Here is a 27,118-nt window from a genome sequence, read left to right on the forward strand (position 1 = left end):
ACTGCAAGAAGATCCAACCTATCCATTCTTAAGGAAATCAGCCCTGAGTGCTCACTGGACGGACAGATCGTGAAGCTGAGGCTCCAATACTTTGGCCACCTCATGAGAAGAGAAGACTCCCTGGAAAAGACCCTGATGTTGGGAAAGATGGAGGGCACAAGGAGAAGGGGATGACAGAGGACAAGATGGTTGGACAGTATTCTCGAAGCTACCAGCATGAGTTCAACGAAACTGTGGGAGGCAGTGGAAGACAGAAGTGCCTGGCGTGCTCTGGTCCATGGGGTCACGAAGAGTCAGACACGACTAAACGACTAAACAACAACAACAAATTGTTTTTTCTTTTTAAAATGAAATGGAGGATGCAGGTGATGGAAAATAAGTTCGCTCCATTTCCTGCCTTTCCCCACTGGATATTGAGCACCTCATGCCAGTGTTTTATCATCCTCTCTGGCTCTCGGTCCAGTGTGGATTCCAATTCAAGATATTGGATGTGGCTTTCAAGACCTTTCATGGCTTGGGGTTAGGTATGAAACAACAGATGAACTGAAAAGCGTAGCCATCCTTCAAATTTTACCCTTCTCTGGGCTTCCTGTTCTGCCTGCGCCAGGCATGGAGGTCTCCCTCAACATTGCAGGGAGAAACAGACAGAGATAAACAAAGAACGATGGGGAAACTCATTTTTTGAATTCCTCTGGGTGGGAGAGGAATGGGCTCTCACCTGCGGATTGTCCGGAGGTCTGGCACCCGCTTCCCTATGGAATGCGAGGGCAGGCAAAGGCACTGAGTGCATGGAGCACTCCAACTGCCATGACCCCACCACCACCACCCATTCCTGGAAGCAGAGGATATCCTGCTAATTGGGTTTTAATTGGAGTAAAGTACAGGCGCATGCTAGAGGCAATGAGAAGACAAACTGCGGAACATCTCGGCTACAAGGATTTAAAGGTTGGAAATGAGATAAGGTTTCATTCGGTGCCAAAGACAGTGGGGAAAGGGGATCCTACTGTTGTTTTTTCAAAGTGTTCCTTCTACATTTCTGATTTGGCAACCCTTGCCAGAATGGTTTAAAATAACACATGCTTAAGTAGAAGTTCAGGAGAAGGGAATGTATTTGCTTTTCTGCAACATGAAGAAGCATGATTGCTGCACAGGGAGCCATTTCATGCCACACATAAGACTAATTGTTCCATGTGGGATAAGTCTGAGTGTACATCAATCAACATCACTTACTGGGTTTCTCAGTGTTTGACAGTTTATTCCCCCGTTGTTCCTTATTACATTCATATATTTTGAAAGGCAATGTTTGAGCCCTACATTCTCTGCCAGGAGAACTGTTATAAAAGAGCTGCTAGATCTACCCCCCCATTCTATTTATTTATTTATTTATTTCACATATTTTACTGGCCTTACAACCAATGGTTCCCAGGGCATTCTCAATAAAAAAAGCAGAATGCTATAAAATCCTAACAAATAAAAAATGAATAACAACAATAATAATAATAATAATAATAATAATAATAATAATAATAATAATAATAATAATAATAATAATAATAATTTATTATTTATACCCTGCCCATCTGGCTGGGCCTCCCCAGCCACTCTGGGCGGCTTCCATAAAAACCAAAAATACAGTAAAATGTCACACGTTAAAAACTTCCCTGAACAGGGCTGCCTTAAGATGTCTCCTGAATGTCAGGTAGTTGTTTATCGCTTTGACATCTGCTGGAAGGGTGTTCCACAGGGCGGGCGCCACTACCGAGAAGGCCCTCTGCCTGGTTCCCTGTAGCTTTACAGATTATGCCAGCAGCTTGATGTTGCAATTCTATACTCACTTGCCTGGGATTAAATCCCACTAAATTCAGTGGAGCTTATTTCTGATTAGACACAGACAGGTACAGCATTGCAAAAAATACAAAAGTCAAAATTCCATTTCTGCCCAAGATTGCCAGGTGGCCAGAAAAAGAACAGTTGGCTGTGTTCACAGCATACATTTAAAGCACATTTAAAGCACCTCAACAGAATCCTGAAAACTGTAGTTTGCTAAGGGTGCTAGAGACTGCAGCTCTCTGGGGCAAACTACAGTTCCCAGGGTTCAGGGTGTGTGTGTGTGTGTGTGTGTGTGTGTGTGTGTGTGCTTTAATTGTATGGGACATATGCAGCTTAGCCAGCTCCTCTGCCTGTAACAAAGGTTTAATGTGCAGACATTATAATTTGTTAATTGATGATCTAACTGCTGCTACCTCTATCCTATATCCCCCTCCCCATTGCTTAGCTGTCAGAAGACTTATCTACTATTGCAACATATGAAAAAAAGCTACCTTCAGCAGGTGGAAAGAAGAGAATAAACACTTAGATACTGGGGGTCTGTACCTGGAATTGTTTGCATGAAGTTCCCATCCCAGCAGACTCTGATGGAGCCTTTCCCCACCCCCTTCCCCCTTTTAGTTTTGATTATATTCACTTTAACTGTAATAATAATAGTAATAATTAATACCTTTTTTTAAAAAAAAGTCCTTATATCCCCACAAAGGACAGCTACAGGACGAAGCCTAACAGTTGGCAACACCATTTCTACCAAAGAACCAAAGCAAAATCTAAGCACAGAATGAGCAAGGCTGTTGGATGCATTACATCCATTACATTATTATACCACCCCTGGAATAATGGTTTAATCTCACAGCAGTCTGCCCCCACCCCACCCTTCTCCCCAAGGAAGCCATTTATAATCTGGGCTAGGTGATAAATACATTATATAACACATGGTACTTTGCTGGATGGATGACAGTTCGCCATATATGGGCAAAGGTCTGAACGCCCTCTTGTGGCCAAATGGTTATTGCCATGCCTGTGTTGATGTCCCACTGTGTAGAAATTTGCAAAGCCTGTTTTCAACGTTTAAAAGGTGTTCCGTACCAGAATAGTTATTCAGCGTCAGAACACTTCTGTAAATATTTTGTTAAAATAAAATACCAAAAATATTCTAAAATCTTCCTTTAAAAGTACAGTATCTGCTTTATGTGTGTGTGTGTGTGTGTGTGTGTGTGTGTGTGTGTGTGTGTACACATGCACACATCACTTACATATGCACATAGGCATATCTTGTCTATTAAATCTTGTGACAGCCACAGCAAGATGCTCTATGCATTTTCTCTGAGTAATTGGACATTATGCTCTTGTCAACAGACAATGGAGACTTCAGACTGAATTGCAGAAAAGAGACTATCCCAAGGTTTTGAGCTTCCCCGCCTCTAGGTATGGCCTAATTCCCTCAATCAGAATGAAATATTACAGGTGCTATGATGAACTAAATCTGATGTTCTGCTTTATGCTTGTTTTGGATCACTGTCTCAGGGACTGAATTGGTCTGTTGCTGTACAGTGCTGCTTCCTATAAAAACAGTGAGCAATCTATAGCGACTGTGGCGTTTCACACACACACACAAAACATACAGGCGCGCGCACACACACACACATTTTGCAACCTCCATTCTGGTAGCAGCGATTAAACAGAAGGGTGAATTCCCTGTGGAAAATATTTTTATGGGGTTCTTAAGTGACTGACAGGAGAGTCAATGACAGATCAGGCTTGGATAGGTTGCTGTACTATCTCAGAGATAATACTAAATGTCCTTTCCCAAAATTCTCCCCAGCATTTTTAAAGCTAATTTTATTCTATGCTGTGGAACCACTGTTTGAAACACATGTCTAAATAATGCACAGAGTCTTTGCTATCTGCCGGGAAACTTCAGATTTTACATGAATTCTACTGATCTGCCTATGTCCATACCCAAAATAGCACCTTTGCTTGAAAATCAAAGCACACTATGGAACCTCTTTGTCAAAGCTCTCACCCATGTCTGGTCTTGCCTGGCAGCCTCATACATTCATTGAACAGGAGAAGGGATAAGATGGGGCCTCTTGAGTTTCCCTGGGGAATTGCTGGGAGAGGATGAGTCTTCAGCCTTTCAGCAACCCTGAGATGTTTCTACCAAGAATAGCTGTGGAACCTCTCAAATCAAGAGTGACTTTATAAACACTTGCCAGTTCTTGCAGACAAGTCACCAAGGCTTCATGGTTCAGAGAACTGAAAGCAAGAGACTAGTCTAAAAGAGAGAGTGCAACTGTATGCATGTCTTGCTTGTGGGCTTCCTATAAGCATCTTGTAGGCCACTGCGAGAACAGAAGGTTGGGCTGCACAGGCCTTAGTCTGATCTAGCAGGGCAGGTGGGCATCATCAACCAAACCCACAAGCCATGTTTGGGCCCAGATCTAAAATGCGAACAGTAACCTGGTGAGCTCTAATTCCAACACAACCTCCCCCCAAAAGGAAAGTTGGAGAGAAGACATGAAATGGCTGCTGAATTTATATAATGATATGGCTTTTTGAACAAGACAGTGGATACATGGATCCACTATCCATTTGAAGCTGCCTGGCACTTACTCTTAGTTTACCCCAACCAGTAGGAGGGACATTCTGGAACTGGTTCATAAGTGGCTGTTCAGATAGCCCTCTAAGTGCACCAGCTGAAACTAATTGGTTAAAAACAAGGCAAAGCTGATACCTCAAATTCTAATACTGTAATTAAGCAGCTCCCAGGCAAGCCATATACAAGCAATTTTGCCCAAAAAGTGGGTGGTAGGTTCATCACAGAAGGCAGATGTTGGCTCATTTGCTAATGCTGTATACTAATTAATGTTCATATATGCCAGCCATGTTGCGCTATACATAAAAATTAGCTGGCTAGAAATATAAGGAGCTTACACAAAGGGACCACAAGAAGTTAAAGGCCTCTTACCAATCCTCCAAATTTTCAAGCAGGCATGGTTGGGAGCAGGGGTGAAAGAGAGTCCATACATTGCTAACAGGGCCATTGAACGGTAGGGACCTATGTTTTCACAAGGTTATAGTTTGATCTTGACAATAGCGTCTTCTCAACTCACCCTCAGTCACTGGACAGGGAACAAATTCAATTCACATTTAAAGGCAAACCTGCAGAATCTGCTCTTTTCAAAACAATATGTGATCCAAAATACAGTTGTCCTTCAAAAATTCACACTTCTCTGAATTTTGCAGGGAGTTCGCCTGCTGTGTACAAAATGCATATACTAGGGTAAATTGTGTATAAAAATATATTCATGGAAATAACATCATATTAGGAGAAATTGCATGCAAAATATGAGCTGCTGAATTTTCATGAGAACTTTTTTAAAAAAGCCACAAATGATATGGAAATGTGGAGAATGTAACAAGACGGTGAAAAATAAAAAGCTGGGAACAACCAACATGGTCAGATTCACCCTTCCCTATCATTGGAGCACACATTCACAACTTAATGAATGTTCTGTCACATACCTGTATGTCAGTCCATTTATTATATGGAATAATTCACAATTCTCACAAAAGCCAGAAGGTCCTGAGATTTCCCTCTAATATCAGCCTTGACCAACATGCTGAAATCCTCCAACATGTCCGGGACAAGGGCAAGAATCATTTGCACAATTTCCCCACTACCAGCAACAGCTTGTATTTGTGGAGGATTAAATTATTTCTCCCCTCTCAACAATTAGCTGCGGCAAAGTCTAAGACCCTCCTGATATTTAGTACAGTGGTGTACAGTGGTACCTCGGGTTACATACACCTCAGGTTACATACGCTTCAGGTTACAGACTCCGCTAACCCAGAAATAGTACCTCGGGTTAAGAACTTTGCTTCAGGATGAGAACAGAAATCGTGCGGTGGCAGCGGGAGGCCCCATTAGCTAAAGTGGTGCTTCAGGTTAAGAACAGTTTCAGGTTAATAACGGACCTCCGGAACGAATTAAGTACGTAACCAGAGGTACCACTGTACTGAGGGAACATAGTAAGCTGCCTTATACCGAGTCAGACCATAGGTCCATCTAGTCAGTATTGTCTGTACCAGAGGCACCAGCTTACGCAGGCAATTGGGGGTGGGGGGCAACATCACATGTATGATGTTGTGACGTCCCAATGTCACGCGCATGGCATCAGGATGTCAGGAGGAGATGGTGGCTCCTCCTCCTCTAGGCGCTGCCGGCCACCATGGTCAGCTCCACACTTTGCCTCCATACGAAGGTGGGAGGCAAAATGGTTTGGCCCCCTGGAGCTGGCTCCCCTGCTTTCTACTGACTGGCCATGGCTCTCCAGAGTTCCAGGCTGAAGTTTCTTCCAGGCCTACTTGGAAATGCCAGGAATTGAAACTGGGCCTTTCTTCAGGCAAAGCAGATAAAAGACAATTGTGTTTTAAGTCAGAGGTGTCCGAGGACAGAGAGACATGCAAAATGGGGCAGGGGGTGGGCTGGAGGGAAAGGGGGAAGAATGCTATGTTGACTAGGGTCAGATTCATTTTTGGACAAATGAGGCTGCAATGCAAACTGTACCCAATAAAACTGGGCAAAGCTGGTGGCTAGAATGGGCTTCCGTCTGATGTGGGCTGTACCATGGCACAGAGGGAGGGGCCAGGGAAGTGTGTGTGGCATCTCTCTCTCTCTCTCTTGATTTCTATGAGGAAGTTCAGCTCTGTTTCCTTTCCCTCTCTCTGCACAATTTGAAACAGGAAGCTGAGTGAGCAGCTGCTTCTGCTTCTGAGCACTACACACAGACAGCTCTGGGATCTCCACACAAGTTGCCGGTTGGGTGGTTATCGTTATTTTTAAATTAACATTTGTTTTCATTTCGTTTCGGGACGGGCTCCTTCCCTCGCGAGTCAAGGCATGGATCAGTGCTGGTACCACGGAACCATCACCCGCTCAAGAGCTGAGGACCTGCTCTCTAAAGTAGGCAAGGATGGAAGCTTCCTTGTGCGGGCCAGTGAGTCCATCCCCTCAGCATACGCCCTGTGCTTGCTGTAAGTATGGCTTGTGCCTCCACTGTACTCAGCGGCTCTTCTCCTCCTTCTGCAGCAAGGCGTGCATGGAGCTAAAAGTACGGTCTGATCTCTCTGTATGTGACAGGTGATGCCTGTGCTCAACTGGAGGCAGCAAAAGAACTTGGGTGCATGGCTGGCATGGCAGAATAAGCTACATGAGAAGAGTTGCTACACATGAGCAGATTTAAAGAGAGACAGTGGCAAAAGTGCAATTTCTTAAACAATTATGTAGGTAGGAGTAAGGTTTCATCTTGTTGCACCTATGGTTTGCCTTGTTTTGTTTTTTAAAAAGGTTTCCATTAATTCACTGAGGCTGCAGTCCTTTACGGTAAGCGCCATTGAACTCAATGAAATTTACTTCTGAGTAGGCGTGCACAGGATTGGACTGATAATTTGGAGTCCACCAGTTCATTCTCTCCCTCTTTGTCTCTCTAGTTGATATAACGATAACAGGTGTGTTGTTGTTGTTTTGCATAAGGGGTACTACAAACATGCTGGCTTTCTGAATAACTCCTCAGACATATTTAGAGGATGTACGTAGTCTTGGAGGCTACTGCAGTGCAGAGGCATAGCATGAGGGGTGTTGTGGGTGCTGCAGCCCCGGCCGTAATTTTGAGAGGGGCGCCTTGGCTGTGGCACTTGTGCCCGGCGCAGGTCTGCCCCCAGGTCAGGCCTGACCGGATAGCGCACAGCAGGATGAGATTGGGCAACAGTCTCCTACCCTGAACTCTGGCAGTGTGGGCATACGCTCCACTGCTGCTGCAGTGCACAACTGGGAAGATGTGAAGGGAACATCTGTTTACCTCATGATCATCCATAAAAACGTAAGAGCAGCCTCCTGGCTCAGGCCAATGGCCCATTTAGGCCAGCATCCTGTTCTCACAGTGACCAGCCAGATGCCTGCGAGAAGCCCGCAAGCAGGACCTGAGTGCAATCCATTTATTTGTCCCATCAGCACCATGCATTTAAAGCACTCTTGTGCCGCTTTAAACAGCTGCGGCTTCCCCCAAAGAAGACTGGAAACTATCGTTTGTTAAGGGTGCTGAGAGTTGTTAGGAAACGCCTCACAGTGCTACAATTCTCACCACCCTTAGCAAACTACAGTTCCCTGGATTCTTGAGGGGGGAGGGAGCCAAGTCTATCAAAGAGGCATGAGAATGCATTAAATGAATGTTTTGGATACTGACCCTACAGTGGGACTGGGAGATCAGCTATATGGACTGTGCAACTGTCTGTTGCTGTCAGGGATGCAAAGTAGTTGAGACCAGCAAAAGGCTGAAGCATGGAGATGAATCACAGGCACTTCCAATTAGAGTTGCAGAGACAGACACTTCCCAAGCCAAGTTTGTGGTTGTAGAGGTAAAACATGGCTTAACATGAATGGGACATTTTGCAAAATTCAGGAAGTTTGAATTAAGAATTTCTTGGACCTTAGAAACTGGGAGGTAGCACCTCAGAAGTTTGGAGAGAAATCTCCAATCATAAAGAAATATGAATATTATTTGATGGTATAGACTGACAGCTCATCAGCTGCTCCGTGAAGGGCCTGTTTGCAGTCACCTAGATGACCCACCTTTGATCTCTCCTATTCTTTTCATATCCTTAATTCAGAAGCTACTCACAGCAAAGAACATGCATCAATTTCTCCTGGTCAGTTTCTGAGCTGGAATTTAGCTGGACTGGAAGCCGTTTAGAAGTGAGTCTACACTGTTGCTTTGGGAATCTTGAGATCAGTCAGTAGATTTGTTCCCTGCTGCAGATGCCTATTGGCTTCCACTATGCTCTGCTACGTAAAACAAATATTAGAAAAATACCACAAGCTTTCTTTCATCCGTATGAAACACAACACTGTAGCATTGGGGAAGTGGAGAAAACACTATCTTAAATGTCAGCATAACCACATCTCCTTAGAGCTGCCACTTACAGATTGCCAAAGAAGAGGAAATGCATTACAAGAAAAAGAAGAAAAAGGATGAATGAGGACACAGATTTGCATAAAATGTGCACATGCTAATTTGTGTGCATAAATGCAAATTTAGAAATAATTGTTATGATAAAACTACAAATATATCTTACCACGGTGGGGGGAAATGGTGATGAGGTGTCTAGTCTACTGTCCAAGTGAGGAACTTCAAGGTCCCTGCTCTCCTTCCTTATGGCTATTTAACTTTAAATTGCACTTGGACTGGGCTCTCTTTCATGGAGTGGAATGTCGTCTGCAAAGTGCCCCCCCATGCCTTCTAAAACCCACCTGCACAAATGTAGAAGCCTAAAAGTATTCCTGTTTAAAAAAAAGGAAAACTGGGCTTCTCAGGAAACCATACTTGTGTTTTGCAGTACAGCCATAGCCATGCATTGAAACAAAAATTTCCAGTCAAGATATGAAAAAAAGAAGGCCGAAATTAGCAGCCGAAAACCATTTATAGACTCCAGAACATAAGCATATGATCTACAAATTGCTTGACGCATCAACACTTCTTGGCATGCTAACATTTAAATGTGGAGACCCTGCTTTAGGTATCTATGTTTAAAAAACTTGATCCAATGAGCAGTATATTAGTGAGGTCCTGAAATGTTAGAGGGCATATTGGGGGTTGTAAGTAATTCATTTTTTAAAAAATCCTGTAAACTAAAAGACTTAGAATCATAGAATCATAGAATCATAGAGTTGGAAGAGACCACAAGGGCCATCGAGTCCAACCCCCTGCCAAGCAGGAAACACCATCAGAGCACTCCTGACATGGTTGTCAAGCCTCTGCTTAAAGACCTCCAAAGTAGGAGACTCCACCACACTCCTTGGCAGCAAATTCCACTGTCGAACAGCTCTTACTGTCAGGAAGTTCTTCCTAATGTTGAGGTGGAATCTTCTTTCTTGTAGTTTGGCTCCATTGCTCCGTGTCCGCTTCTCTGGAGCAGCAGAAAACAACCTTTCTCCCTCCTCTATGTGACATCCTTTTATATATTTGAACATGGCTATCATATCACCCCTTAACCTCCTCTTCTCCAGGCTAAACATGCCCAGCTCCCTTAGCCGTTCCTCATAAGGCATCGTTTCCAGGCCTTTGACCATTTGACCACTTATCCTATGCATGTTTCTTCAGAAGCAAGTCCCACCAAGTTCAATGGGGCTTACTTTCTAAAAGCAATTTTTGGCATTCAGGGGGTACCCCCATCAGCTATATTATGGAGGGAGTACTTCTGGTAAATAGAAGAATATGATTATGTCTTTTTTAATATTATAGATTTAAGACATTTCATATTTCATATGTGAGGTAGATTAGATGGAGAAATAGTAACTGCCCAAATGATATCCAGTGAGTCTCATGGCTGAGTGATGATCTGAACCGGGATCTCCTCCAGCCTAGTCCAGGACTCCAGCCATCTGGAGGGCAGCAGGCTGAGGAAGGCTGGAAGAAGCTTTCAAGGAATCATTCTAACAAAGTGTTTCAATTGGATTGTGCAACCAATACTGCTTACTTGTTAGTCAGGTGGTCAAGTTATATGACTTTTATCTAGATATCTAGATTTCTAAATTCTGATGTGTGTGTCAGTTGCTTAAATTCAGTTGCTTAAATTCAAGATGTGGGTGGGAGATATCTTTGTTTGGTGATCTTTATTTAACGGCAAATGTTAAGAGTGCTTCCTGATAGCTTCACCATGAACTGCAAAATTATTTCATTGATCTGTCTAGATTAGCACTAAGGAAAGCGTATACATTGCTATGTTTCAGTTATACCCTCTACTTTTTGATACGGGACATCATAATATCCCATATAACGTAAGATGCCGTGTTTGTGGTGAGGAAGCAGGACAAAAGCTTCTTCTGCCTGCTGTTGAAGGAGCACATCAGCTGATCAAAATCAGAGGAATTAGCATTTTAGTTAGAATGACAACAAAGTAGTCACAGAAATGTGTCTATGTTTGCCTTGGCTGCTGTACAACCATAACAGCAATTTCATGTGGTCACCCATGTGGAATTGGATATATATGATCTTTTAGGTTACATCTATGATTGTGGCCAATGCTAGCCCTACTCAGAGCAGACATGTCTAAATCAGGTTCATGAATTTAAATGGGTCTACTTTGTTCAGAACTTACTTGGAGGCAAGGCATGATTTTTTTATTATTATATTATTTTATGTGTTATTTTCATTAACATACTTCTTGCCTCAACACACACATTTGTATATGCATTATTTGGTTAAACAACTGCATCCTTAAATTTGGAGAAATGGATGTTTCAAAGGTAGCTGTGTTTCACTTTGCATATTGTTACAGAAACTGCGAATTAGGTAGGCAACTTTTATCATGATAGCAAATGAGTGACACAAATATATTCGGAACTGAACAGACTGTCTGGACATTCAGTGTTTAACAGCTTGTGACATAAATCATGCTTCAATGCAGCAGTTCTTGTAAAAGTTCACAAGCAAAGCGTAAGCTAAAAATGTGGTTTCGTAACATACGTCAAAATAGCTTATTAATAAGAATTCAAGAAGGGATGAGACAGCTTGCTAACTAAACCCTTTCAATGGACTAGTTTGTCTAGCTAAAGTGTTCAAAGCTTAACAAAGAGAGAATAAAGGTCCTATAGTGCTTACCGTGAAGGAAGAAGTAGTAATTTCCCTAGCATGATCTGAGATGGAAATAAAAATTTGAATAAAGACAGATGAGGCAGATAGCTGCACTAGTATGTTCTCTGAGCTCTTCCTGTCTTTAACAGAACTCCCTGTAGCTAAATAGAAGAAGGTTGTTGTTCTTGTTGTTTTAAAAAATGTATTTATAAATGCCCTTAAGATTCATTAGCCCTTTGACTACACTGTTGTCAGGAAAGAACAGAGCATGGGAGAGGGCCACATCTGAAAGTGAATAGACATTCTAGGGCAAGGGAGGGTTTACATTTAAAACAGAACCACAGTAACTGCAAAAATATATTTAATTGTCATGTGTGAAAATACCTTCAGAAAACTGTCTGCATCAAAGCCCACAGTCAAAAGTGAGAATCCCTCAGATATTCTAATCATGCTGGTTCAATTGTTCCAGCCCCAAGCAAAGCATCCAATTAATTGTCCTTTTTGGAGGTGAGACTCCCATTACTATAGAAGTCTGGAAATTAAGCCTAAAAGCTGTTGGTTTTTGGGTTTTGTTTTTTTTAATGGCTCTTTCTGATCTTTTCTACTCTTCAGATAAAACTCTATCTTCTGCTCTTTCTTCCCTGAGTTAAAAAAATAATACAACAGAAAGAGAACAGAAGGGGAATACTCTTGGGTGGTGTTTTGATTCTGTGTTCAGTTAAGGATCATTTAATTACTTGGCAATCCATCGAGGAAAATAACCATTATAACAATGCGGACCAGAGGCACTCTATCAGTTTTTCAAAAGCATGAATGCATCTGAACTGACAGAGTGCAGCCACACACTTTCAGTTTAAGTCTCACACATTCAGAACCTAAATAGATGTGAAATGTTGCATTTGTTGAATCACATATCTGCCAGGACTGCATATAAAGGGAAAGTGGTAATAGGTCTGTTTTTTTACACAAAAAGTGTCCTGTGGATGAAATGAGCTGAACCGCCACCCCCATTATATTCCTGAAATCCATTTCTCTGAATCCTTTTCTCCCCCAGTCTGGTGCTGATACTGGGAAGTATACTGCACAGGGATAAAAGTGCTTAGGGTTAGGGGCCAAAATAAGTCAACATCCTCTTAAAAACAACAACTCTGGAAACTGACTCATGAAAGATGATGGGAGTTGTAGTCCCAAAACATCTGGAGGGCCGAGTTTGCCTATGCCTGCTATAGTTGCATCCCTAAAACCTCATAATCCACATTTTATTATTCTTAAAGTTGCAGAAACAGCTGAAACTCTTTGGATCTGGCTGAGGCAATGCTGTTTCCACACCCATGTTGTTCTTTACACTTGGATGTCTCTCTGTAAAGAGCAGTGGGTAGAATTAATCTTGGCCTGTGGGCAATCCAATTCCCTCCCTAGTCCTCAACTCTTCAGTCATATTACTTGAAATATACTCGAGTGTGGATTTCATGCTCTTTATTCAGCTCATAGTAGTGAGGAAATGAAAGTTCCCCCCAAATATCTGCTTTATATACATTATTTACACAATGGGCTGCACGTGATTGGCTAATTCTGGGATTCTCCTGTAGGCCAATCAGGTTGCAGATTCACTTCCACCTGGAGCTGGATTGGGTAGCTCCTGCGGACCAATCATACTGCTGCATTGTTCTAGGACCAATCAGACTGCTGCATTCTGAATCCTATTGTTCTAGGACCAATCAGACTGCTGCCTTTTGGATCCTATTCAACTCAGTACATAACACCACTGATGAGCTGTTGAGTAGGGATGGGGGAAAAACTGGGTTTGGTTTGAACTTCAATAAGAAGAACCTACCTAATTTTCAGTTTCTGAAACAATATGCAAACTGAAACACAGCTACACTTCTTCAAATTTCATGATGCAATTCTCCAACCAAATAATGTGTATAGAAGTGTGCATACATTAGTGAAAATAGCATATAAAATGCATTTTATTAGGGGAAAATGCCAGCAAAAACGTGCCCATTGGGAGAAATTTGCACAAAAATGCTGGCATATTTTCACAAGGACTTTAAAAATAAATCCACAGAATGATGCAGAAATATGGAGAACTGAATATAAGATTAAAAAAGAGAGTGAGAAATAGAGAAAATGAAATCGACAGATTGATCTACTTCTAGTATGGTGTAGTGCAGGCTTCCTCAGCCTCGGCCCTCCAGATGTTTTGAGACAACAATTCCCATCATCCCTGACCACTGGTCCTGCTAGCTAGGGATCATGGGAGTTGTAGGCCAAAAACATCTGGAGGGCCGAGGTTGAGGAATCCTGGTGTAGTGGTTAGAGCAACCTTTCCCAAACTTGGGTCCCTAGCTATTGTCGGACTGCAACTCCTATCTTCCCTGACCACTGGTCCTGCTAGCTAGGGATGGTGTGAGTTGTAGTCCAACAACATTTGGGGACCCAAGGTTGAAAAAGGATAGGTTAGTGTGTCAGACTAGGATCTGAGAGGTTAGGGTTCAAATCACCACTCAGTGATGTATCTCACTGAGTGACCTTGAGCCAGTCACTATCTCTCAACATAATTTACCTCATGGGGCTTTTGCGAAAATAATGGGGGGGGGCATGCGTGCAGGGAGAACTACTGTATATATGCCACTTTGTGTTCTTTGGCAGAAAAATAGGAGATAAATAATTTAAATGAAATGAATTATTTCCAATTCTCAGCCTAAGGTTGTAAACCTGGAAATAAGCCCCGCTGCATTCAACGACATAAACTCCTGAGTGGAGCAAAACATTAAAGCACATTTAAGCAATAAAATAATTAATAGTAGGCAATCATAAACAGAGATTTACAGTGAATCGCAAGAAAAAGAATGCTTGAATTTATAGAAGTTTTTTTAAAAAAGAAAGAAGCAGCAGCAAAATGAGTTTATCATAGAAAATAAGCACCAGCACAAATACACTAGGGGCTTTCATCTAGCCCCTGCATAGCTCCTTATCCAAAGGACTTCTGGCCCTTTCCTTTTCAACAACCAGAGGTTTTAATTAAGCTCTCCTATTATTAGGCACCTCAGAGAAAGAGCCAAACGTCTTTAATGCCATTCTAGTTCCTCCCAGTGTATACAGCAACAGACCCTTCCATACTTTCCCCCTCATTTACCTCAGCAGCTCACAGATAGATGGGAGTGCTCTAGTAGTGAGCAGGGGGAGAAGCATAGTCTGCTATGGTTCATGTGGGTATTAAGGCCACATCTACACCATACATTTAAAGCACAAAAGAATGATGGGAACTGTAGTCTGTTAAAAGTGCTGATCAATGTAGCTTTGTGAAGGGTAAACTACAGTTCCCAAGATTATTTGGGGGCAGCCAGATGCTTAAATGTGCGTTAAATGTATAGTGTGGATATGCTTTCTGTGTGAGAAGCCCTTTCTTTACCCATGTCTCAGAAAGTGAAACCCACTACAGACTTCACTTTTAGGGGATCTTTGTTTTCAGGGTTCATCCTGGTGGATATGCCTCTGTTTTCGATCACACTGGGAAAGCAGCAGTGTTGGAGAAATATATGTGTAGAATGTTTTCCCATGACATTTCTGAAAACTGTCTTGACAAATCCTGAGATGATCTGCTTGCTCTTATTTTCTGGAAGTGATGAAGAAGCAAATAGCATGGTCTCTTACGGAACAGCTAGTCATTCTCAGCAGAAATTCTGCTTTGCCTCTGAAAAATTTTGCAGAAGACAGTGTCTTTCAAAATATGTGATTATGGCTGGAGACAGATGATGTACCTTATGAGAAGTGGCACATTCAACAGCTAGTATTTTGATTAGAATTGATGCAACCACAGACATTTTTTCAATTATATGTATGTCTCTGCTGCATAAGAGATTAGTTTCCCATTTTGAAACAAATAACCTCCTCTCTCCTTGCTAAACAGCGGTTTCTGTCCTAAGTGACATTGCGATTTGATACTTTTATGCTTAAGCATGACCATGGCCAAAAAAGTGGCGGATGCAAAAATGGTCTTAGGTTCTTTGGTGGATTTTTGTAAAGTACTGGTAATCTGTCTTTCTGCTAATTCCACTTTTTGATATGATGGAAACCTGCTCTCCCCCCCCGCCCCATGTCTGTGGGCATCATAGCTTTGCAATCAAAGGCACAAGCCCTTAGAGGTTATGTTTTTTAAATGGAAAATTTAAAAGAGAAGGAAATGGATGGAGAGAGATAAATGCCAAGTCCAAGCCAGAAACCATTCCACCTGTCCTGGAAGCCCCAATCCATAGAATTCCAGGCCAACGAGATGTTAAAACTCAAATATGTTAAAACTAATACATATGGAGCCATTCCAACACCATCTCTCTTTTCCCCTCTTACTGCTAACAGCTTGCTGAACATTTCCTTGTCCCCAGCTCAGTTCATTAACTGTCATCTGTGGCATAGGAGAAACATGATGACATCCACTCTTACTTGATATAACACTAGGCATTATCAGTGGAAATGAGAAAGAGAAATACTGAACAGCTCTGTAGCTTGTAAAGTCTGATTAGGCCTTCAGACTCAATATTCCAGGTATACTAAGAATTTTGGAATCCCAGAAACAGCCTTTGAAATCTCAAGATGGACTTGAATAATGGTGACATTTGAAAACACAATAAATGTGGGGTCACTGTACAACCTTCCTGATGATTACGTATCGATGTGACATTTTCAAGCTTATTTTTGCAACCTCAAGAGCCAGGAATGAGGCAAGGCAGTTAGATATCAAGGGGAAAATAAAAATAAAGTTTTCAGACTGATCAAGTTGGCTGTGTATGCTTCAGACCAGAAGCGGGGAACCTTTGTTTCTCCAGACATTGCTGAATTATAACTCCCATCAGCCATGATCATTTGTCATGCTGGCTGTGGCTGATGAGAGCTCAACAACATTGGGAGAGGCACAGGTTCTCTACCCCTACAGACTATCAACACAACAATAAACACTGTGATCAACATATCTTGCCAGACTTGCCTTTTCTTCTTCTAACATCCTCTCCTCTTATGTGTCCCAGGTATCGGAACTGTGTGTATACCTACAGGATTCTACCAAATAAAGAACATAAGCTAGTTATCCAGGTAAGCCCTCGTTTAATGCTAAATATGGCACTTTAGTTTCACATTCTATTGTCTTATATGAGAAATATATCATAAGAGGGAGGACAAGGATGATGGCAGCTTTAGTCCAAGAACATCTGAAGGGCTACAGATTTACCATTCGTGTTGTAGAGGGATGTCAAATAGGATACTAACCAGAGACAATAGTGAGTGGTATGTTGGTAAACAAAATGTTGAGGAGTGCAGTGGAAGTGCACTGTTGCCCTAGTGTCAGTAGCTCTAGGTATTTTTATTCACAGTGGATTCCCTAACTGCGGGCGGCTGATTGCCATGGAGATGTTTCCAAGGCTATGCAATAAATGCTGCTGATTGCTCAGGAAAGCCATATGCAGTCTCATTTTACACTCTACTGCACAGCGTGGAATTAGAAGGTACCTTTGAGGTCACCAAGTCTAACTCTCTGCTCAGTGCATAATGCAATGGAGAGCCCATCACTTCCTGAGGCAGTATGTTCTGCTGTGAAACAGCTCTGTCTTCTGCAGGACAGTCTTTCACATGTCATTCTTGCATTGCAGGGAGTTGTACTAGATGACCCTTGGGGTCCCTTCTACATTTCTATAATTCTGTGATTGTAGAAAGACTGCTATCAGGGAATCACCCAGTTGTGGTGATTCATGCATTGGTAACCTCAAGACTTTATGACTGGACAAAATGCTGCAGCTAGACTGTTGATGGGGAGAGACAATCACCAGCACATAAAAGCTTGCACTGGCTGCCCATATGTTACCAGGCCAGGTTCAACATTCTTGTATAAATTAACCAGGCCCTTAATGGTATGGATCCAGGGTATCTTAAGGGACACCTGTTGCTGATCCACCGAGACCTTTAGGGCATTCTCTGATGGTGGTCTCCCATGGCTCAGGTGCAGAGCTCATACCTACCAGAAGCCATGCATTCAGTGAATTGGGCCCAAACTCCCAACTGAGATTTGACAGCAGGGACCCTCCTTGCTGACCTTCAGGTGAATGGCTAAAACTTTCTTGTTCCAGCTGGTATTTTAAGGTAGCGTTTGGTCTTTTGATAATTCTTTATTGCTTTATTCTCCCATTTTCTGTGGATTATTTTTTATGCATGCCACTTAGAAATTCAAATAATTAAGGAGCATATAAATGTCTAAAATAAGTAAGTGTAAGCCTATAAACTTCTCTTCTCCGGGCTAAACACAAACAATCCTTTCAACCATTCCTTGTAGAACCATCCACAATCCTACCTTTTCCCCAACATGGGACATCAGAAACCACTGACTACACTTGGCCTCTGATTTCCAGATGCAGCATTTTCTTCCCTTTGGGGAAGGCCTTTATATAATCCAGCTTTTCTGCTCAGTGAGTCTTCTGGGGGAAGGAGAATGCCTGAGGCACATCCTAAGGGCAATCCCATTGAGTAAAGGGGAAAATTATATTATTTTTTTATTTTTTATTTCAAGGTGTCTGGTCCATTTATGTGAGATGGGAAACTACTTTACCTGTTGCCATGCATTGTTCTTCTTCCATCATTTGACCTAAAGCAGGGATGTGACTGGGCTGCTCATACACTTGAATGCTGGGCCTTTTATGCCCAGCATTATTCATAAGCACTTCATTCATCCAATGTCGTCTAAGGATATCCTTCCCATTCCTGGCATGAAAGGGCTCTGATTTTGCTCTCCTTCAGCACTTCCTGACCTCAAGATTCCACAGTAGTTTCTGGCCTTGCACAGACTGATGAAAGCTTTGCGCATCTGGTCACTTTTTTTCCTGCTCCACCTCTGAGGTCGGGACTCTGTGTAACAGGAAATCGATGACACACAGTGCGTAGTTCGAAAGCAGCCCAGCAACTGTGACTCATTGCTCACTAGATGAAGCTGAAACTGTAGGATGCTTATGCATTCTTATCACACTAGAAGCTATCAGCTTACTGGAGAGTTGATGGGGCCTGATAAACATGAAGGTGCTTTTCCTGTTGGAGTCCCCACTGAAAACATAAGAAATGTGCCGCATGTTAACAAGGGCCAGGCTGCAAGTCGCATTGTAATAAATGGAGCTTGTGTGCAGAACCTATTTGGATATCTCTCTCTCTCTCTCTCTCTCTCTCTCTCTCTCTCTCTCTCTCTCATACACACACACACACACAGAGAGAGAGAGAGAGAGAGAGAGAGAGAGAGAGAGAGAGAGAGAGAGAGAGAGAGTTCTCCAAATGAATGTTCTGAATAACTCAGGTTTAGGCGCACTAATTCCAGTTATGTAAAAAATAAATAAATTCAACCCCATGCCTCTCCACAGGGAGGTAAGAGCATAGAAGCATAGAATTAAAGAGTTGGAAGCGACCACAAAGGTCATAATCTTTTTTGCCCATTGTGGGGCTCAAACCCACAACCATGAGCGCTGAGATTAAGAGTCTCATGCTCTACCAACTGAGCTATATAGCCACAAGGTAAAGAGAAAGATAGCATGATGCTAAAGCCATGAAGTCAGCCGTTGTAACTGATGTTTTATGAGAGTCCTGGAAGGGTCTTGCAGACATATCAATATTAGCATCCGCTAGGTAGGATGCCAGAGATTGGACATGGGACCTTCTACCATGGAGCTATGGCCCTTCCAATTTATTAATTTTAGTATTTTTAAACTTTAAACTTCCTTGGGTACCTTAGCAGAAAGGTAGTATACAAATGGAATAAACAAACCAACCAACCAAAATACATTAAAATATAAAACATACAGAACATAACTTACAAAACAGCTATAAAATTTTGCTCCTAAGTAAAAAGATTCAGTCAACAATCACACCAGTTTTCCCCCCTCCTTGTCTGTGCAGATATATGTAGTATATTCCCCTAGTATGATTAGTATGGCAGCTTGGAATTGATCCTGTATTTCCTGCAACTGGCCTTGTCGCAGACGTCATAGACAGAATTTTATTTTATTTTCCTGTGCAAATGAGACACAGTGTCAGGTCTCCAGTGTCAGTTCTATGTGGAAATGGGAATAAGGGCTATACTGGGAAGTATGCCAGTTCCTGCACTGGAATTTTTGCCAGCCCACCCTCCCTAGCTTGCTGTTCTAACCATCTGATAATGACCTTAGGAAGCTTTCCTTCCATTGCTTAAAAATTATGTGACCTATCCTGCACACAGCTGATGGCTGTTTGACATGAGATAATGTAGGGCTGCCATACGTCCAGAATTTCCTGGACATACACAGAATACTGTGGTCAAAAGCAGTGTCTGAGCGGAAATCAACTATATGTACACGAAATTCCAGACATATGGCAAGCCATGTTAACAGTGCCGTTTTTGTCGATTCTCGTAAATAATAGTTCAAAATACAGTGGTACCTCAGTTTAAGAACAGTCCAGTTTAAGAACGATTTGGTTTACAAACTCCACAAAACCGGAAATAGTGTATTGGTTTGAGAACTTTACCTCGGTCTAAGAACGGAATCCAAACAGTGGAAGGGCACTGGTGGCGGGAGGCCTCATTAGGGAAAGCGTGCCTCGGTTTAAGAACAGTTTTGCTTTAAGAACGGAATTCCAGAATGGATTAAGTTCGTAAACCGAGGTACCACTGTAGCTCGAAGACTTTTTGAAATATGGCAACTCTATGTAACCTTACAGTATGTAGGAGCAGTAACTGACTTGACTCACACCATTATTATTTGTTAAAGCAAGTAGTTTTGATTCTCTCTTGTCACACCTTCATGGTGACAAATGTAATATGGCGCCCAGGCAAGCAAGAAATTCCATTTCACAATATTTGCCCATATGAGCACAAACACCTGGAAACAACTCTGTTATGCTCCCATAGGGAGCCCGAAGCACTGTGTTAAGCAGTTTCATAATTTCAGTATTGAAAACCAAGAGTTCATTCAGTTTTCAGCTTATGTGTATTGGCATTCTGTTCCATCATTTTTGGAAATGTCATATTTGAAAGCCTTTTTACGCAGCCACCATTTATGCACATTTGCTTACATGCTGTAGGAGCAAAGGAGAACTGAAGTGAGTGGAGAAACTCACCTACTCACAGCAAGACCAAGATCCCCTGGCTTATCTCTCTTGCGGCCTGGGGAAAATATCCATGTAAAAGATGAGTAGGATCCATCCCTCTGGTGGGTGATGCACAGCTCCATAGAAGAACATAGTGAGCTGCTAATGGCCAAAGAGAATGCATGGCTGATTTTGGCTTTTAAAGATTTGCATGACCCAAGGCAGGAATATAAAGAGGATTGCCTTTCTCGCCATGAGCCTATATGTCAGTTGGGGATAGATGTATCAAATTGTTTGCATTCTGTGTTACTTCTGGTTTTTTTTAAATAAATATTTATTAGAAATTTTCCATTTTAAAAAGCCAAAAGAAAAAACAAAAAGAAAAATTAAAAACACATACAATTTGCAATCCTTATTTTCTATAACATCTTTCCCTGACTTCCCCACACCTCCCCTTCTTATATTCCCATTCGAATTATAAATTCAACAAGTTCTTATCCCCAGTTTTTAACCTTTTTATACTTAATTCATTTTAAAAAACCAATTTTACCTTATAAACCTCAAAATTTATACCTCAGTACTCATTCTTAAATCCTTTTTTCTAAAGTCGACCCAAATTCATTTCCACGAATTCCCCACTTTTCATACTGATATCAAAACAGAGTAAAAGAAAAAAACAGATTATATTTATACACCCTTTGGATCCCCAAACCCCACCCCGTCCCCTTTCCCGGTTTCAATCCCCAACAAATGTCCATCAGTCTTAGTCTGCTATCAGACTGGAGATCTCACATCCGAGGCCCTTAATTGTCTCTCAGTTCCTCTCTGCCGGATTTTTTGATAGTCCTTAATATTAAACACCAGATCTCGGAGATGCTCTAATCCAATGGGGACAATGCTTCCTCCAGCCAGACCACCATACTTAAAAGTGGAGCCCAAATCTTGTTTCTTACTCCTTTCAAATCCAAATGTCCCCAAAGCTCCAGCTTTCACCTTGATCAAATTTATAATCCTTGTATCTTCAGATCTCCACATATAGAGATCTTTCCATTCTTCAGTCTCCAATTTGGACCAGGTTTTCATCATCCAATTCTTATTTTCCTTTGTAGCCATCATGTCAGGACTCTGGCTCTCCTTTGTCATCTGCAACACCACATCTCCTCCTTCCCTTTCCTCAGAAGCAACATATGTCTCTTTTTCCACACTCTCAAAGTTCTCAACTTTCTCCTCTTGTCCAGCTGCATGAACTTCCTGGATCAAGTCCTTATCAAATTCAATGCACTTGTTTACTGTTAAGCCCAGGGTTGCAACGTTAGTAGCCAAAACATCAATTTGGCCTTGTAACTTTCCCAAGAGAAAGAAAATTCTGTCCAATTTAGCTTGAGTTTTCCCTCCTTCAGCCATTCTTGTAATGTCCCAAAACCCCCTCTAGAGGGATTTTGGTTACTTAGTATTCCATCCAGTTCAAATCCAAAAATCAAGTTAGTTGTATCGGTTCTTCCTTGTTTTCAACAAAATATAACCAAATTGTAACAAATATATCCAGCAGAGACAGAAAACAAAGATCGCTTTTTCCGTCTTGACAGCTAGTTTGACAGCTGTCAAGCTCTTCAATATCTCTCCAACAGGCTTTCTCGTGGATCACTCCCGGGTCCGGGTGGGGGGTGACACTTCAGCTCCAAAAATTAACTCTTGTCCTCCAGTAAAAATTACTTAAACTGCCAAATCGTGAAATTAATATCTTTTGCCCAATAAGAAGGAAAAAATCCTCTCGACCTTAGTTAGTTAGTCCTTGCTTTAGGTTATTTATAAGACGGGGAGACTGACTTCCTGTTTACGCCTTCCCCGATCGTGCCTAATTCAACAAAAAAATTTCCTTTGAAAGTCCAATTTCCATACTACTCACTGGTTGCTGCTTTAGAGTCCAATTGTTCACAAGAAGAAGTCAGCGCTCTCCGACCATGGCATGCGGCTTCACTACGTAGGAGAAGCAGTCGACTCACAGCACCGCGCCACTCACCCCGTCTCCCGTTCCGAAGCCTTTAAAAAGGCTCCTTCACGGGTCGGGGGGCGCAAATGGTGCCCGCCGAGTCACCAGGTTCACAGGCTTCCCCGCCTGTGATTTTTAAGGGTCCCCGCGTCGCTGCAGCGGCAAGACCCGATCCTACGGAGCCGATTCCCTCCGGAGCTCAGAGGGAATCCGCCATTAGTCGATCGCGCTAACCCGGAAGTCCTCTCTGAATACACTCAATCATAGGTCTGTTCCACCCTGGGTTTGGTGGGGGCGTTTTTTAAGCACCAAAAATGCATTAAAATTGTATGCATTTTCTACACTTTTTTTTGCTGAGAATTGTAAGGATACCCCTATTCACTTCCCAGATCTATAATTCTCAGAGTGGTTTAACAATCAATCCCTGGGAATTCTGGGAATTGTAGCTCTGTGAGGGGAACAGGGGTCTCCTAACAACTCTCCACACTCTTAACAAGCTACAGTTCCTGGAATTCTTTGGGAGAAGCCATAACTGCTTAAAGCAAAGGTCAGCAAACTTACCGTGGCTCGGGCGGTGTCTCCAGCGCCGATTGTGTGGCGGGCTGGAGGGCGGGGGAGCGCGTGCCCATATGCGTGCGCACACGCTATTTCTGGCGCACTTCCGGGTCAGAGGAGCACCAGAAATAGCTTGTGCACATGTGCACGGGCCTCTTCTGACCTGGTTGTGCACCGGAAATAACACTTGTGCATGCGTAAATAATGCTTGCACATGTGCACAAGCTATTTCCGGTGCTCCTCTGACCCGGAAGTGGGAGCCGCACAGCGCAGCACCAGTAAGAGCTGGCGGCAGCAGCTGGCGGTGGGGTCGCCACAGGCCGGATAAACGAGTCCCTTGGGCCTTATCTGGCCCGCGGGCCTTAGTTTGGGGACCCCTGGCTTAAAGTCATGGAATAGTGCTTTAAATGCACAGTGCAGTTGGGGCCTAGGGATAGATATACTAAAGAAAAGAAAACCTTGCACAGCTCAAACTTTCCTGGTTCATGTAGATTTAGGCTGCTGTTTCAGTATGACAATCTTGCAATAATAATCTTTGGATACTGACTGTGTAAATAATCTCAAAGTGCTTTCGGAAGATGCTTCTGTCTTTTAGGAGATTCAATTGATTACATATGTCACTGTGCATTACAGCTATTGTTACTACATATAAATCTTTTCATGCCTTGCATTTAGGAGTTCAGATTAACAGCATGCCAAAAAACCCGCCCCACTGCTATTTTAGCTTTTCAAATGACAGAACCGCTTGAAAACGCAAAGAGTGGTGTTACTTGTCTTTATGCCAACACTTGTTGGAAAGAGGAAGTACCATGTGTTATTTAATTACAGTATGTTTTTTAAAAATTAATTACCCATTCCCTAAGTACAGTATTTTAGACAATGTCGGCATGGTATGTTCCGTAAATGCTGTGCGCTTGTACTATAATGCATATGTTGGCAGATAATTATTTTTCAACTACACGCATAGTCTCCTGCATAACTGTTTTAGGGCATACACAGAATAGAGTGTTCTAAATAGCTTATTTTCAAATTTTAGGTGCTTATCAGAAGCATGCAAGCACCCATTTTCCTGGTAACCCAGGGCAACTAGAACATTTTCATAAACAACGGGATGTTGTTTGGAAACCTGTGAAAAACATTTATTTTAAAAGCAAATTTCTGGCATTTATGAATGGGGAGGAAATGCAGTGTGTACCACTAACAACAGCTGCATGTGGCTACCCCTTGGGCATCTCTAATGTCAGGAAAAGGAAAGGTAGTGATGGTAATCGTCAATATTAGAGAAACCGTGAAAAGAGAAATTAGCTAAGATATATATTCTACATGATGTACTCTTAACAGGAAATTTGAAAATGATAGAAGATTATGACATGCAATTTATTTTAGTAGAAAACAATGGTTTGTAGCCAACAAAATCCTCCCACTAGCAAAAAAAACCCAAACCATGTGCAATGGGACTTCTCCCTCTTCATTCCCCATACATGCACCCCACACCTCAGATTTGCTCCAGAGGGTTGGGGGAACCACTAGAATAGAATTCTCTGGAGCTGGGGTGGCATGGGAAGAGGAATGGGAGAGGAACTCCTATTGTTCAGGTAGAAATCATTGCACTAAGGGTACAGCTTTGTTGCACACAATCCTGTGAACATGATTATTGTGAATACCTGAAGAAATAAAACAGCACCAGCATTGATAGATTAATGTGACTGCCTGTAAATTATGTCCCCAAACAAAATCAAAAGGGAGTTTGTTGCATTCTCTATCTTTCTCTAAGATCTCAATGGCTTGTGTCTTCAATATTGTGTTCTATAAGGACTTAGGAATAAGAGTGTCCCCACTACCATTGCACCCAAATAAAACCAAAACCCTGGAACTGATGCCTTAAAGAAACACTTACTGCATTAAAAAAACAAACCTCTGGAGCTGAAGAAAATTACCAACAAAAATGTTATTTATAGACCTTTTATTTATAGACTTATTTATATATTTATTTATTTATAGACTCAGTGCTATTGATGAAGGCTTGAAGCAGTGGAGGGGAACAGCAGGGGTCTGATGTGGCCCTCCAAGCCTCTTGATCTGGCCCTTGAGACCCTCCCCTGATTATGTCTCATCTCCCCGGGCAATTCACCACCCCTGCTCTGTGCTATCACCTGGCTAGAATGTATATTTGAACTGTGATAATACATTTTAACTTGTCTGCGTGGGTGATAGAAACCTCTGCATGGCTAAAAGGTACTAATGCGCAAAGATGGGAGGCACATCTGTTGCTCAGACCACTTTTTGCCTCTGGCCTTGCCCCCCATGGGCATCTGCTCTTTGGAAGGGAGGGAATGCAGCTCTGAGACTAAAGCAGGCCCAGATTAAATATGATGTTAAAATGGAGAAGGGCTGTAGCTTAGAGGTATGGTATATGTTTCATGCACAGAATGTCCAGGCTTCAACCCCAGCATTTTCAACTAGGGCTGGGAAGGTCCCCATCAGAAAACCTTGGGAGCTGCTGCCAGTCAGTGTAGACAGTACTAAACTAGATGGATCAATGGTCTTATTGGTATAAGGCAGCTGCCTATATCCCTCTTTAATGTGAGCATTTAAAAAAAATGCAAGTAGTCATCACAGCTGGATCCTAGGAGCACTGGGGGCCACAGCGGACAGGGAGGAAGAGTTTAACTCTTACCAACCCACACCCCGGTTATGGTCCCAGTTAAAATCACATTCCCCCAGCCCCTGGTACTGTTTTTGCACTGTGAGGAAACATCGTGTTTCGTTTTATCCCAATTACCATGAACAGCAGAGGAGGTAAAAAATGCTTCCCGTCTGTGCCCACTTCAGGTTGTCCATGCAGGTCGGGGGTTCATATGACAGACTTTTCCTGCATACAAAAATCCCCTCCCTATCAAAAAATTAGATGTCAAAGGGAAGATTTCTAGCCTAGACTTCTTTCTAGAAAGCTAGGTTTCTATCTAAAGGGACATTTTCGTGCACTCAGTCATGAAAACTGGCACCTCCAGTCTACAGTGGTACAGCCCAGAAACAGGTTTACCTCATCTGCTGTTAGTGAGAATTTTTGTAGAAGATGAACATGAGATTTCGACACATTGGCTTTTAGGAACAGCTAAACCTCGGTACAAGTAATGAGCACAGCTTGCTGTCAGCCACACTAACAAAGCTCACACTCCCCCTGTCATCCTCATTCAGTTCCACTTTCCTTTCCACCCGCAAAGTTGCATTTAAAATAGTCTAAACTTGCGGCTGGCTTGTATTTTGGGAAACAGCTTTTTCTTCCAGCTGCAAGTCCCATCTTAAGGTCACATTACTGTGATAGGCTTCTGGAATTGCTTTGCCCAGAGTGGGTTTCAGGGCTTTTAGATTTAGTAAATGATGTTTACAAAGCATACCTGGCAGGGGACGGGGGAGCAGGGCCTGCATAACCTTTTCTCCCTCCCCAACAGCTTTCTCTCTCCCAACCCCCCAGCTTCCTTGCTTCACAGGCAGCTATAGGTCCTTCCCCCTCACCCACTCAAACACACACTGAGGCCGCACACTCACCAGACTAATGCGCATGTGCGTTTTTGTGCATGTTCACCCACACATGAGCACTTCCAATCAAATGCTATCTCATTGTTTCCCACCCACAGTAGGGAGCGGAGCTTGTTGCACCTAGGGACTGCCTGTCCCTTTTAGCCACCTGAGGTGAAACAGGAAGCTGCCATCCCACCACTGTCCTGACACCACCGAAGGCCCCTCGGCCAAAGCCTCCTTTATATAAGTTGTGGGTAGTGCTTGCGAAGCAGTGGCTATGACAGCTATTTTCGGTGAGATCTCACTTCTCCAGCTCTTGGGGTTCTGCTCAAGGGGCTTACTGAGGTCTAAAGTGCATTCTCTGGCCTGTGGTGCAGTAAGATAATTTTAAACTCAGTGGCCTTACTCAGGGAGGGATTTTTTATTTTTTTACAAGTTAATGTGTATTGCTTCACTTCAGAACGTTGTATGACAGCTCTGCTGCATTTGGGATCCCTCCTGC

At 42.5% G+C, this 27,118-nt stretch overlaps 1 protein-coding gene across 1 annotated transcript in view; it reads left to right on the plus strand.

Annotated features, from left to right (window-relative positions):
- Window positions 1-3,237: 3,237 nt before the first annotated feature.
- The window catches only part of INPP5D (inositol polyphosphate-5-phosphatase D), a 69,654-nt gene continuing 45,773 nt past the window's right edge, over window positions 3,238-27,118 (plus strand). The window contains exons 1-3 of the mRNA XM_081191220.1: window positions 3,238-3,255; window positions 6,732-6,867; window positions 16,487-16,550. Of these exons, the coding sequence (XP_081047346.1) occupies window positions 6,734-6,867; window positions 16,487-16,550 (198 nt within the window). The 5' untranslated portion in view covers window positions 3,238-3,255; window positions 6,732-6,733. The remainder of the gene's footprint in view (window positions 3,256-6,731; window positions 6,868-16,486; window positions 16,551-27,118) is intronic.

Source organism: Podarcis bocagei (assembly GCF_964188305.1).
Source record: "Podarcis bocagei genome assembly, chromosome: 4".
NCBI lineage: Eukaryota > Metazoa > Chordata > Lepidosauria > Squamata > Lacertidae > Podarcis > Podarcis bocagei.